General features: G+C 46.2%; 1 protein-coding gene across 13 annotated transcripts in view; it reads left to right on the top strand.

Moving 5' to 3' along the window:
* The window catches only part of LOC139380955 (dedicator of cytokinesis protein 9-like), a 167222-nt gene that overhangs the window by 101114 nt on the left and 51711 nt on the right, over nt 1-14397 (top strand). For 9 of the 13 annotated variants that reach the window (XM_071124148.1, XM_071124151.1, XM_071124156.1 and 6 more), the window contains exons 10-25: nt 1705-1779; nt 1878-2018; nt 3087-3299; nt 3540-3662; nt 4189-4271; nt 9259-9381; nt 9738-9817; nt 9942-10129; nt 10600-10665; nt 11038-11130; nt 11306-11429; nt 11910-12028; nt 12790-12873; nt 12999-13088; nt 13977-14092; nt 14280-14349. In XM_071124148.1, coding sequence (XP_070980249.1) covers nt 1705-1779; nt 1878-2018; nt 3087-3299; nt 3540-3662; nt 4189-4271; nt 9259-9381; nt 9738-9817; nt 9942-10129; nt 10600-10665; nt 11038-11130; nt 11306-11429; nt 11910-12028; nt 12790-12873; nt 12999-13088; nt 13977-14092; nt 14280-14349 — 1788 coding nt within the window. The remainder of the gene's footprint in view (nt 1-1704; nt 1780-1877; nt 2019-3086; nt 3300-3539; nt 3663-4188; nt 4272-9258; nt 9382-9737; nt 9818-9941; nt 10130-10599; nt 10666-11037; nt 11131-11305; nt 11430-11909; nt 12029-12789; nt 12874-12998; nt 13089-13976; nt 14093-14279; nt 14350-14397) is intronic. The other 4 variants (XM_071124155.1, XM_071124158.1, XM_071124145.1 and 1 more) reach the window with 1 other exon arrangement.

Genomic DNA, 14397 nt, shown 5'->3' on the forward strand with positions numbered 1-14397 from the left:
AGCAAGCAATGCAGGTGTAGAAGCACGGTGGCTAGGAAAAACTCTCTAGAAAGGCCAAAACCTAGAGAGGAACCAGGCTATTTTATTTTTATTTAACCAGGCAAGTTAGTTAAGAACAAATTCTTATTTTCAATAACGGCCTAGGAACAGTGGGTTAACTGCCTGTTCAGGGGCAGAACGACAGATTTGTACCTTGTCGGCTCAGGGGTTTGAACTTGCAACCTTCCGGTTACTAGTCCAACGCTCTAACCACTAGGCTACCCTGCCGCTATGAGGGGTGGCCAGTCCTCTTCTGGCTGTGCCGGGTGGAGATTATAACAGAACATGGCCAAGATGTTCAAATGTTCATAAATGACCAGCATGGTCAAATAATAATAATCACAGTACCTCAGGAGTAAATGTCAGTTGGCTTTTCATAGCCGATCATTAAGAGTATCTCTACCATTCCTGCTGTCTCTAGAGAGTTGAAAACAGCAGGTCAGGATTCCATATCCGCAGGCAGAACAGTTGAAACTGGAGCAGCAGCACGGCCAGGTGGACTGGGGAGAGCAAGGAGTCATCATGCCAGGTAGTCCTGAGGCATGGCCCTATGGCTCAGGTCCTCCGAGAGAAAGAGAGAATTAAAGAGAGCATACTTAAATTCACACAGGACACCGGGTAATGCAGGAGAAGTACTACAGATATAACAAACTGACCCTAGCCCCCCGACACATAAACTACTGCAGCATAAATACTGGAGGCTGAGACAGGATGGGTCAGGAGACACTGTGACGAGGGAATCACTAACATGATATCAGCTGGTCCTTTTGTGGCAGGGCTGAAATGCAGTGGAAATGTTTTTTGAGGATTCAGTTCATTTGCATGGCAAAGAGGGACTTTGCAATTAATTGCAATTCATCTGATCACTCTTCATAACATTCTGGAGTATGTGCAAATTGCCATCATACAAACTGAGGCTGCAGACTTTGTGAAAATGTATATTTGTGTCATTCTCAAAACCTTTGGCCACGACTGTATATAGTATGTATAAGCTGGAAGTAGAAGCCTAAGAGATTTTGTCCATTAGTTTACTCCAATTAGTGGAGGGGTGGTAGGGTTAGGGGAACATAATAAAGGAAAATATAATCAAAAATAAAAATGACCTGACCGAGACACACAGACAAATGACAGCTCCTGCTATTTGAAAAGCGACCAAAAGCAGGAGAGGAACCAATATCTGGTTCTTTCCCATAGTGGAAAGCTACCGTAAGAGATTTCCATTACCATTTGCTGAAGCACTCAGTACTTGGGCAGACTTCAACGGCTGGGTTTCCTGGAACAGCCTGGGCTCTGAGGTGGACATCTGACTGTCTCCTAGGATCACATGTCCGTAGGTTAGCCTTGAGGAGCAATCAGCCTATAGATAAGCCATACTGTATGTGCATGGAATCTGATGGTAGCAGTTAACTAACAAAGCAGATGTCTGACAGAGTGCTTGACAGGCTTTGCCGTGGTGATAGGCACCACCTGACTTTACCATTGAGTCTGTCTGGTCTGTCTTGGTCAGCACGTTATAGGAAACCTCAACTCCGGATGGACTCAAATGAAGAGAAATGTTCAAGTGATAAAAGCAGTTCAATCTGAAAACCTTTTTGCTTAAAGAGTTCTGCCTAATAAGGAAAGCTGTGGTCTGGGTATTTATTTAAAAAAACGTCTTGTCCTCAGAGTGCAAGAGATATTGAATCTAAAATGAGGAACGAGACCAGATTGAAACTGTTCACCTTGGATCCGGACACACAGGTTCGTAACTATCGACTTTTCAGAAAGGTATTTGACAATCCCCCAGCTCTAAATGATGGGTAAAATAAACCTAACCTACGCTCTTTTTGTCTCTTTAGAAACTTGACTTCTCAGGAATTGAGCCAGATGTAAAGCAATATGAAGAAAAGTTTGGCAAGCGCATTTTGGTAAATTGCAATGACCTGGCCTTCAACCTGCAGAGCTGTGTAGAGGAGAATGACGAGGGACCAACAACAAACGTAAGACAGATCTCCTTCCCCTAGTTCTCCATGAGTCAGTGCTCAATGTGAGCCAGATCTCCTTCCCCTAGTTCTCCATGAGTCAGTGTGCAATGTGAGCCAGATCTCCTTCCCCTAGTTGTCCATGAGTCAGTGCTCAATGTGAGCCAGATCTCCTTCCCCTAATTCTCCATGAGTCAGTGTGCAATGTGAGCCAGATCTCCTTCCCCTAGATCTCCATGAGTCAGATCTCCTTCCCCTAGATCTCCATGAGTCAGTGATCGAGGTGAGCCAGATCTCCTTCCCCTAGTTGTCCACGAGTCAGTGCTCATTGTGAGCCAGATCTCCTTCCCCTAGTTGTCCATGAGTCAGTGCTCAAGGCGAGCCAGATCTCCTTCCCCTAGTTGTCCATGAGTTAGTGCTCGACGTGAGCCAGATCTCCTTCCCCTAGATCTCCATAAGTCAGTGCGCAATGTAAGACAGATCTCCATGAGTCAGTGCTCAAAGTGAGCCAGATCTCCTTCCCCTAGTTCTCCATGAGTCAATGCTCAATGTGAGACAGATCTCCTTCCCCTAGTTCTCCATGAGTCAGTGCTCAATGTGAGACAGATCTCCTTCCCCTAGTTCTCCATGAGTCAGTGCTCAATGTGAGACAGATATCTTATTGTTTTATAACCCGTATTTTCTCGGAACAATGGGTGAGTGACAAAGAGAGGTGTGGAGTGATCACATCTCTGGCGTATGTCATCACTGCTGTTTGTCTTTTTCGCGAGGGAGCTCTGGGTTAGTAACCCGCCGAGAGCCATAGTAATGGCTGAAGGCACTGTTTAAAGGAGGGCAGGCAGCCTGTCCATTACCGAGAGAACATGTCAACCTGTTCAGGTATACAGACATGACATAGACAGAGATACACTGACCTGACGGAGATACACTGAAAGGCATTCAGCCAGTCTCTTGTCAAACTCATGAACCTTCTGTGGCATCACAGTATCATCTATAAACGGCAAAGACTAGCATTGTATTTAGTGTCATCCTCTACATGTGTTTACTACACCAGCTAAGACACTTTTCCCATTGCTTCATTTCCAGGTGGAGCCGTTCTATGTGACCCTGTCGCTGTTCGACATCCAGAATAGCAGGAAGATCTCGTCAGACTTCCACGTGGACCTGAACCACCCGTCCGTCAGACAGCTGGTGGCCAACCCCAGCAGCCAGTACATGAACGGGGGTGGGGACGCCTTGCTGGGGTTGCAGAGGGAGGTCCACGGTCTGCCTGAGGAGGCCATGCTGTACCCCAGACAGGTGTAGAGATTATATTCATCTATATAGAATATTTGGAGTTATTTATCTCTTTCGATATGACATGATTGATATACTTTAATGTAGCTACCTGTACAGATTTAGGTCTGCATATTAAATTTTTTTAAATGGTGTGTGGATGTTTTTGTCTGACCGTCATGTACAGCCAATACACAGAAGAACCTTTAAAACAATGTTTCACTCATACTCTTGTTTTCACTGTTTGCTTTTGTCTCGCCACAGGGAGTGTTCTCTGTAACGTGTCCACACCCAGATATCTTCCTGTTAGCTCGCATTGAGAAGGTCCTCCAGGGAGGAATCACACACTGTGCTGAGCCCTACACGAAGAGCTCAGACTCCACCAAGGTACGCTCTGTGGCGGGGCCTCGGCATCACAAAAACACAACAGTCAATTAGATTATTCCACATGATGAATGATAAAATCATACACATCATAAGTGCTGTCTGGTTACAATAACACTCCACAAGCATTGGTTTTACAAGTCTGGTTCTGTTCTGTTATACGGAGAAGTAATGGGTTTTAACAGAGAAAATCTGAACTGCATTAGGGACCATTTTCAGGGTGTGTTTGCGTTAGTGTGTGTACACGCTTGTGTGTGTGTGTGTGTGTGTGTGTGTGTGTGTGTGTGTGTGTGTGTGTGTGTGTGTGTGTGTGTGTGTGTGTGTGTGTGTGTGTGTGTGTGTGTGTGTGTGTGTGTGTGTGTGTGTGTGTGTGTGTGAGTGCGTGCGTGCGTGCGTGCGTGCATGTGGCTTGGCAGGCCTCAGAGCTAACTCAATAGGATATGCTGGAGCCTGGACTGCTGCCCATCACCCCTGTCTGTATTGTCAGATCAGAATGGACCACTCATACTCTGTTCCTTTCTCCCACCAGGTGGCACAGAAGGTTCTGAAAAATGCCAAATTGTCTTGCAGCCGGTTGGGCCAGTACAGGATGCCTTTTGGATGGGCCGCCAGGTACTGGACGGTTACTAACCTGAACTGATGGTTATAGTTAGAGGTTATTGAAAGATGCTTTGACCTTTTGGAATACCTTGTCATTATTAGAGGAACTTGATAGTAGGTCTGTTTAGTATGGCATCGCTTTGACTACAAAATATCTAGATGAAATTAAATAATTCAATAATTTACATTTTTGACACTGGTAAATAGGGCTGATCGATGATTGTATTACCGCCACACCGGCAGTCCTTCCACGTGACCATCGAGTCACGGTAATCTCCTTTTATACGCTCTGGACATGCGTCGGCAGTATCCAATTTACTAACTGCCATCATGTCCTAGTGGCCTGGTACTCAGGGCTCTATTGTCCCTCCATCATGTCCTAATGGCCTGGTACTCAGGTCCTAATGGCCTAGTACTCAGGGCTCTATTGTCCCTCCATCAGGTCCTAATGGCCTGGTACTCAGGGCTCTATTGTCCCTCCATCAGGTCCTAATGGCCTGGTACTCAGGGTCCCTCCATCAGGTCCTAATTCAGGGTTCTATTGTCCCTCCATCAGGTCCTAATGGCCTGGTACTCAGGGCTCTATTGTCCCTCCATCAGGTCCTAATGGCCTAGTCAGGGTTCTATTGTCCCTCCATCAGGTCCTAATGGCCTGGTACTCAGGGCTCTATTGTCCCTCCATCAGGTCCTAATGGCCTAGTACTCAGGGTTCTATTGTCCCTCCATCAGGTCCTAATGTCCTAGTACTCAGGGCTCTATTGTCCCTCCATCAGGTCCTAACGGCCTTGTACTCAGGGCTCTATTGTCCCTCCATCAGGTCCTAATGGCCTAGTACTCAGGGTTCTATTGTCCCTCCATCAGGTCCTAATGGCCTAGTACTCAGGGCTCTATTGTCCCTCCATCAGGTCCTAATGGCCTGGTACTCAGGGCTCTACTGTCCCTCCATCAGGTCCTAATGGCCTGGTACTCAGGGCTCTACTGTGCCTCCACCAGGTCCTAATGGCCTGGTACTCAGGGCTCTATTGTCCCTCCATCAGGTCCTAATGGCCTGGTACTCAGGGCTCTACTGTCCCTCTAACATCAATGCAAATGCAATTGAAAACATATCATCAAAACAGTGTGTGCTTTTAAAACTCACCTCACAGTGATTGATAAATTTTTTAAAGAAAGAAATTCAACAACAGGTTGAAAACTGAGTGGAAAGCATTGTGTTTCAAAGCCTAACACAATTAAATGGCCAGGGCTTTCTAATGTGATGATTCATTCAAAACACCCATGAAGATAATGCATACGCGTAGACCTACATATGAGCTCGACACCATTTAAAAAAAATCTGAATTAAAGTAATAATTGTGCTGTTATACAATACATAGCCTACCGCATATTACTCATGGCAGAACTTTTTTTTTTGGTACATACTTTGGTACATACTTAGTCTAGCCTTTACACCGAAAAATTAAACACATTCTTCTAATCACCTTTTGAGTGTGGACTGTATTATTATGCATACTAGATGGACTTGGTTACCTTATTCTATGTTCCAAAATGTCTATTCATGAGTCTGGGAGAGAAAGTATAGGCCTAGGCAATGCTGTTGGTGCATTGATTGTGCAGGGCGGCTAAGCCTACAATTATAATGCATTTGTATTTGATTCTGAACAGCCTAGTAATAAGGAATTTGTTTTTTTTATTTGTCATAATTAATAGGCTGACACATTACCTTTTGCTACAGGATATCTCACCACTATGTGTTTTCATCTCCCCCTCTCTCTCCTTCATTCCTTTCTCCAGCGCACAGAGATGAGGGGCTGTCAACAGTTTAATTAAATATATTTTGTTGTGAAAATGTTTTACTATTCATGTTCCAGGGTACTGGGTAGCTGCAGGAACAGGGGTTGGAGAGCCCATGGCACACAGGGTACTGGGTAGCTGCAGGAACAGGGGTTGGAGAGCCCATGGCACACAGGGTACTGGGTAGCTGCAGGAACAGGGGTTGGAGAGCCCATGTCACACAGAGTAGTGGGTAGCTGCAGGAACAGGGGTTGGAGAGCCCATGGCACACAGAGTTTGGGCGGAAAACCTGTTGTGCATATAACCTTTGAACTCCCCATACCGGATCCGGTCAGGAATAAATCAAGCTCATTACCATAACGCAACGTTAACTATTCATGAAAATCGCAAATGAAATGAAATAAATATGCCATCTCGCAAGCTTAGCCTTTTGTAAACAAAACTGTCATCTCAGATTTTCAAAATATGCTTCTCAACCATAGGAAAACAATAATTTGTGTAACAGTAGCTAGCAAACAAAGGATTTAGCGTTAGCATTAGCGTTAGCATCCAGCACGCAACATTTCAACAAAAACATAAAAGCCTTCAAATAAAATCATTTACCTTTGAAGAACTTCTGATGTTTTCAATGAGGATACAGTTGGATAGCAGATGCTCAGTTTTTCCAAAAAGATTCTTTGTGTATTAGAAATAGCTCCGTTTTATACATCACATTTGGCTACCAAAAAAAAAACGAAAATTCAGTCCTCAAAACGCGAACTTTTTTCCAAATTAACTCCATAATATCGACTGAAAACATGGCAAACGTTGTTTAGAATCAATCATCAAGGTGTTTTTCACATATCTCTTCATTGATACATCGTTCTTGGACACAGAATCAAATGGTAAAGTGGAAGCAGCTGGCAATTGCGCACCGAATTCGACGCAGGACACCAGGCGGACACTTGGAAAATGTAGTCTCTTATGGTCAATCTTCCAATGATATGCCTACAAATACGTCACAATGCTGCTAAGACCTTGGGCGAACGACAGAAAGTGTAGGCTCATTCCTTGCGCAATCACAGCCATATAAGGAGACAATGGAAAACAGAGCTTCAGAAATTCTGCTAATTCCTGGGTGATGCATCATCTTGGTTTCGCCTGTAGAATGAGTTCTGGGGCACTTACAGACAAAATCTTTGCAGATTCTGAAACTTCAGAGTGTTTTCTTTCCAAAACGGTCAAGAATATGCATAGTCGAGCATCTTTTCGTGACAAAATATCGCGCTTAAAACGGGAACGTTTTTTATCCAAAAATGAAATAGCGCCCCTAGAGATCCAAGAGGTTAAACAGTGGTTGATGCATGGAGTGAAATAAGGGTTGTTCAAAGCCCAGACATTTCTATATACAGTCCTGTGTGAAAGCAGAGTGTTGGTGGTTGCTACTAAAAAGAGGAGGATCCCAGGTTCTACGATAATTATACCGGAATAGCCGATTCTGAATGACTGAAAAAAACAAACCGGTGGGGAAAGCGGCCTCCATTTGCTATTCGAGTGCATATGGATGACAGGTCTTTTATCCCCTGCCCCTGTTCCTGTTCCTGTTCATATTCCTACCCCTGTTCCTCCCCCTGTTCCTGCCCCTGTTCCTGTTCCTCCCCCTGTTCCTGTTCCTGCCCCTGTTCCTGCCCCTGTTCATGTTCCTGCCCCTGTTCCTCCCCCTGTTCCTGTTCCTGCCCCTGTTCCTGCCCCTGTTCATGTTCCTACCCCTGTTCCTCCCCCTGTTCCTGTTCCTGCCCCTGTTCCTCCCCCCTGTTCCTGTTCCTCCCACTGTTCCTGTTCCTGCCCCTGTTCCTGCCACTGTTCATGTTCCTGCCCCTGTTCCTCCCCCCGTTCTGTTCCTGTTCCTGCCCCTGTTCCTCCCCCTGTTCCTGTTCCTGTTCCTCCCCCTCCTCCTGTTCCTGTTCCTCCCCCTGTTCCTGCCCCTGTTCCTGCCCCTGTTCATGTTCCTGCCCCTGTTCCTGACCCTGTTCCTGTTCCTGCCCCTGCCCCTGTTCCTGCTCCTGCTCCTGTTCCTGTTCCTGTTCCTGCCCCTGTTTTTGTTCCTGCTCCTGTTCCTGTTCCTGCCCCTGTTCCTGTTCCTCCCCCTGTTCCTGTTCCTGCCCGTGTTCCTGCCCCTGTTCCTGCCCCTGTTCCTGTTCCTGCCCCTGTTCCTGTTCCTCCCCCTGTTCCTGTTCCTGCCCCTGTTCCTGCCCCTGTTCATGTTCCTGCCCCTGTTCCTCCCCCTGTTCCTGTTCCTGCCCCTGTTCATGTTCCTGCCCCTGTTCCTGCCCCTGTTCCTGTTCCTGCCCCTGTTCATGCCCCTGTTCCTGTTCCTGCCCCTGTTCCTGTTCCTGCTCCTGTTCCTGTTCCTGCCCCTGTTACTGTTCCTGTTCCTGCTCCTGTTCCTGTTCCTGCCCCTGTTCCTGTTCCTGTTCCTGCCCCTGTTCCTGTTCCTCCCCCTGTTCCTGTTCCTGCCCGTGTTCCTGCCCCTGTTCCTGCCCCTGTTCCTGTCCCTGCCCTTGTTCATGCCCCTGGCAAGGAACAGAGCACAAGCTTTTTTTTGTGACTTTCTCAAATCATCAATAGTCTATAGTCGTATCATGCAGCCCATATATGTTTTGATTTCTAAGGCATTCTAAGGTTTGTATCATTCACAACCAAAGTTGCCAAATAACTCTAAATAACCCCCTCTGAGATCTAGCCCAGATCAGTGGAAAACCCCCTCTGAGATCTAGCCCAGACCAGTGAAAACCCTCTCTGAGATCTAGCCCAGACCAGTGAAAACCCCCTCTGAGATCTAACCCAGACCAGTGGAAAAACCCCTCTGAGATCTAGCCCAGACCAGTTGAAAACCCCCTCTGAGATCAAGCCCAGACCAGTGGGAAACCCCCTCTGAGAACAAGCCCAAACCAGTGGAAAAAACCCTCTGAGATCTAGCCCAGACCAGTGGAAAACCACTTCTGAGATCTAGCCCAAACTAGTGGAAAAACCCCTCTGAGATCTAGCCCAGACCAGTGGAAAACCACCTCTGAGATCTAGCCCAAACCAGTGGAAAACCCCCTTTGAGATCTAGCCCAGACCAGTGGAAAAACCCCTCTGAGATCAAGCCCAGGTCAGCAGAGCTTTGTCCAGAGAACTACTGTAAACAGACCTGTCATTTTTGATTCTCATTTCTCCTTCCCTGCAGGCCTCTGTTCAAAGATGCATCGGGGACGTTGGACAAAAGTGGACGTTTCTCCGCCATCTACAGACAGGACAGTAACAAGTTGTCCAACGACGACATGTTTAAACTGCTGGCTGACTTCAGAAAGTTCGTAACTCCTACCGTCTGCATTCTTTGCTGACTTTGGTTTCATCGTACGAGTACATCACATTGAGAATATTGAATTTATTCTTGTTTAGTCTGAATGATTAAAGTTTTATAACAGTGGGCATTTCGTAAGCTGATTCCCATAGGCAGGTTTTTTTTGGCTGAAGATATTCTCTTTCACAATGAAAGCCTGTACCGCAGATGTTTTCTCACCTTTACAAACATTTGGTTTCTCCTCTTGGGTTCTGTCTGTTCACAGGGTAGTTTCCAGGCAGTTTGCCTGTTTTCCATCAGATCCTCCTAGGTAGATGATAACAAAGGCATTAACCAGTACTTATTATGCTTCTTCTCCCTAGGCCAGAGAAGATGGCCAAGCTCCCTGTAATCTTAGGAAACTTAGACGTTACCATTGATGATGTTGCCCCTGACTTGACAAGTAAGCCCTCCAAATTCAACACATACTGGGAGCATGAAGGATGGAAGCTGTTTCTCTTCAACTCAGATTGGTCTGATTGTCTGTCCGCCCCCCCCGTCTGTCCTGTCTCTGTCGCTGTGTGTAGATTGTATTAGCTCATCCTATATTCCTGTGAGGACTTTTGATAGCAGTGAGAAGACGAACATCTACTTTGAGGTGGAGGAGTTTGTTCCCTACATAGCCAAATGCTCCCAGCCGTTCACCATCTACAACAATCACCTCTATGTCTACCCCAGACACCTGAAGTACGACAGCCAAAAATCCTTCACAAAGGTATAGTCACTGCTCAGTTTGATCAAGATACACAAATCTCATGTGGCTAGTTGTTTTTTTTTATTGTTTTTTAAAAATGTAACCTTTATTTAACTAGGCAAGTCAGTTAATAACAAATTCTTATTTACAATGGCGGGCCTACCTCGGCCAAACCCGGACGATGCTGGGCCAATTGTGAGCCGCCCTATGGGACTCCCAATCACGGCCGGATGTGATACAGCCTAGATTCAAACCAGTGTGTCTGTAGTGTTGCCTCTTGCACTGGCATGCAGTGCCTTAGACTGCTGCGCCACTTGGGAGCCTAAAAAGAGACTTGATTACATGTAACAATCTGTCACGAGAGACTACTAAATATCATGATATTACTTTTCCAACTTTACTATAAATGTGTCCAGCATAAATGTGTTTCCCTCCAGCATCTCCACGTGGGTCAGCTTTTATTCAGATTATTCTGTCTGCTCTCTCCTCAGGCTAGAAACATAGCTGTCTGCATCGAGTTCAAGGACTCTGACGGAGAGGAGGCTGTTTCGCTCAAGGTAAGCTACCACTCATATGACTCCTCCTCAGCAGAGTTCATCGGATGCCACAGTGTCGTTTGGTACAAGAGGAACAGTAACAAGTTGTCCAACGACGACATGTTTAGGGGAAGAACATTTTATTTTTTTTTTTTTTTATTTAACTAGGCAAGTCAGTTAAGAACAAATTCTTATTTTCAATGACAACCTAGGGAACATGAAAGATGGGTGGGTAAACTACCTTGTTCAGGGGCAGAATGACAGATTTTTTACCTTGTCAGCTCGGGGATTCAATCTTGCAACCTTTCGGTTACTAGTCCAATGCTCTAACCACTAGGCTACCTGCCACACCAGGTAGCCTAATAACAAAATTATTGTTATTATTACCCACAGTGCATCTATGGTCGACCAGGAGGACCCCTGTTTACAGGGAATGCCTCTGCTGCGGTATCACATCACCAACACAGCCCGGAGTTTTATGATGAGGTACTGATGGGATTTCTATTTAATTTAATTCATGCTCGTTAGTCGACCAGACTGAATCATGCAGAATGCACAGTTACATTTTAAACAATACTTTAGAGTAAGTAGTGAGTAGACGAAGCAGTGGCAGTGTGTATTCTAACCCTGAGCGTGTATGTTTCTGTTCTTTGTTCCTCAGTTTAAGATTGCGCTACCCACTCAGCTCAATGAGAAGCACCATCTGCTGTTCACCTTCTTCCACGTCAGCTGTGACAGCAACAGCAAGGCCAGCGCCAAGAAGAGAGACGTGGTGGAGACACAAGGTAGACACCAAACCCAGGATACAGACCCATGTGACTCAGGCCTACATCCAGTCTTAAACCATCCAAATGAATTTTCCCCACTATAATGATGGACGATTTGTGCCTGTGCCAGTTTCCATTCTTCTCTATTCTCCCAGTGCTGGGTTAGGTATGACACTGTCTGTAAGCTTTCCCTTTTCTCCCAGTGCTGGGTCACAGTTAGGTATGACACTGTCTGTAAGCTTTCCCTATTCTCCCAGTGCTTGGTCACTGTTAGGTATGACACTGTCTGCAAGCTTTCCCTATTCTCCCAGTGCTGGGTCACTGTTAGGTATGACACTGTCTGCAAGCTTTCCCTATTCTCCCAGTGCTGGGTCACTGTTAGGTATGACACTGTCTGTAAGCTTTCCCTATTCTCCCAGTGCTGGGTCACTGTTAGGTGTGACACTGTCTGTAAGCTGACTGCCTGTCTTGTCTCTCATTGTCCTTGTCTGTCCTCAGTGGGTTACGCCTGGCTCCCTCTGCTGAAGGATGGCAGGGTGGTCATGAATGAGAGTCACGTCCCTGTGGCTGCCAACCTGCCCACTGGCTACCTCAACTGTCAAGAGGTTGTCAGCAAGGTAGCTCTCCCTTCAGACACACACACCCACACACAAGACACACACACACACACACACACACACACACACACACACACACACACACACACACACACACACACACACACACACACACACACACACACACACACACACACACACAAGACACACACACACACACACACACACACACACACACACACACACACACACACACACACACACACACACACACACACACACACACACACACACACACACACACACACACACACACACACTATGACTTCCTTTCCCTTTTCCGTGGCTCCTTTCCTTTATCACATCTGAAAGAACATAACGGTTTTAAAGAAAAACAGATTTAAACCAATCCAGTCATTTTCTATCAGTCAAATGTAACCTGTAAGTAGTGGAGGAAAGAGAGAGCAACAGAACCTTTCTGAGTGGTACATCGCCTTACAAGGGGCTTGTTGTCTGCCTCAAGGTTGTGTGAGATGTCATTATCTCAGCCAATCAGGGGAAGTGAAAGCACACAGCAGTGGAACTTAACGATGTTAAACTAATTGCGTGGGAATACAACATGGCTGAGTTAATGACTGGTGTTTAGTTGTTTAAACTTGAGCTTTTAATTCTCTTCTCTCTATTGTATTGTACCCACCTAGAGTACACTAAAGGCCTTGACTTTACTATACTGTAGGTTGATCCAACACACCACCTTTGTAGTATGATAACCAGTGACTTTGTTTTTAGTATTGTTAAAATATGTCCTATGTCCCACGCAGCAGCATCCTGAAATCAAATGGGTGGATGGAGGCAAGCCTCTGTTCAAGGTGTCCACTCACCTCGTCTCCACTGTGTACACTCAGGTTGGGTTTCATTTCTCAGATTAGTTCAGTGACGTAACCGATACAGGGGTTTTTAAATGCATGATCTCCACCGCCTCTTCTAGACATCTTGTTTTCTAACATTCTCCTACTTCTCCTCTCTGTAGGATCAACATTTGCACAATTTCTTTGGTCACTGTCAGAGCACAGAGTCTGCAGCCCAGGGGACAGGAGGAGAGCTGGTCAAGTATCTGAAGGTAAAGCATTGTCAGTGACGGTGGCAACTCCGTGGGCGTGACCAGGATGTGTGAAGACCTGTCTGACTGGGGTCTGAAAGACATGACACCTGTTGTTGTGCGCCGAATAGGGTGGCTTGAGAGAAAACACGTTCATGTATCCATTCTGGCTCTCGATCTCCCTCCCTCCAACACCTGTCACCCATCACTCTCTCTGCCATCCAGGCTGTCTGATTTACCCGGGATGTTAATAAGTCATTGCTTGTTTACTCAGGCCTGGGTGGGACACTGCTAGCATTACCCTCGGCTCCAGTCCACAGGTGCTCTCTCCATTTCCCCCCTCTGAACACTGACATGAGCAGAGACACATATTCAGATGAATCTCTTGGGTGCTCGTGTAAACACACTATTCCACACAAACACTGGTCACCCAAAGCCAGTTCTAGCAGAGAGTTGTTTCCCTGGCAGGTTGTCAGATAACTTGGCAGGCCTTGGCCCGTGCGGAGTGATGCACCAACGGGTCGCTCAGGAACTAGCTCGTAGGTGTGTGTGATTAACATGCTTGTTCTCAGGTGTGTCCTGTTATTCTTTGCTGCTTCCGTTTCCACGCAACTGTGTGTTTGGTTTCCGCCGCTCTCGGTGAGATGCAACTTTCACCTCCTCATCGGAGACTGATTAGAGCCGGCTTGGGAGTTTCCTCTGTTTACTGTACGCCACCAAGCACTTAGATTGAAGCTGTTTCTAATTTCATCTCTCCTTACGAGTAATTTTAACATAAGTCAGTTCTGTTAATGCAGTTACGCCTGTCTTTGATGTGCTTGTGGATGACATTCTGCAGGATCAGCATTTTGCCTCGGGGAAATACAAGGCCTTCAGTGTGTTAGTAAGCCTATGTTCTTCTCTCCTCAGAGTCTACACGCTATGGAGAGTTCTGTGATGATACAGTTCCTGCCCACCACTCTCAACCAGCTATTCCGTGTGTTGACCAGTGCCACCCATGAGGAGGTGGCTGTCAACGTCACCAAGTCAGTAGTGTTAGTCTGTGTCCCAAAATGACACCCTATTCCCCCACAGGGCTCTGGTCAAGAGTAGTGCACTATATAGGGAATAGAGTGCCACTTGGGAGACTCCCATAGACATATGTTCTTAATTGGGTTCTCTGTGAGGCCTGAGTATTGACCTGCTCTTACATCTGCTTTCTGTCCCTTTCAGAGTCATGATTCACATTGTTTCCCAGTGCCACGAAGAAGGGCTGGAACACTACCTACGATCATATGTCAAGGTAAGCATGCTACTGGTCCATTTATCATATGCCAAGGTAAGCCTGGTA

Source organism: Oncorhynchus clarkii, chromosome 22, assembly GCF_045791955.1.
Source record: "Oncorhynchus clarkii lewisi isolate Uvic-CL-2024 chromosome 22, UVic_Ocla_1.0, whole genome shotgun sequence".
Classification (NCBI taxonomy): Eukaryota; Metazoa; Chordata; class Actinopteri; order Salmoniformes; family Salmonidae; genus Oncorhynchus; species Oncorhynchus clarkii.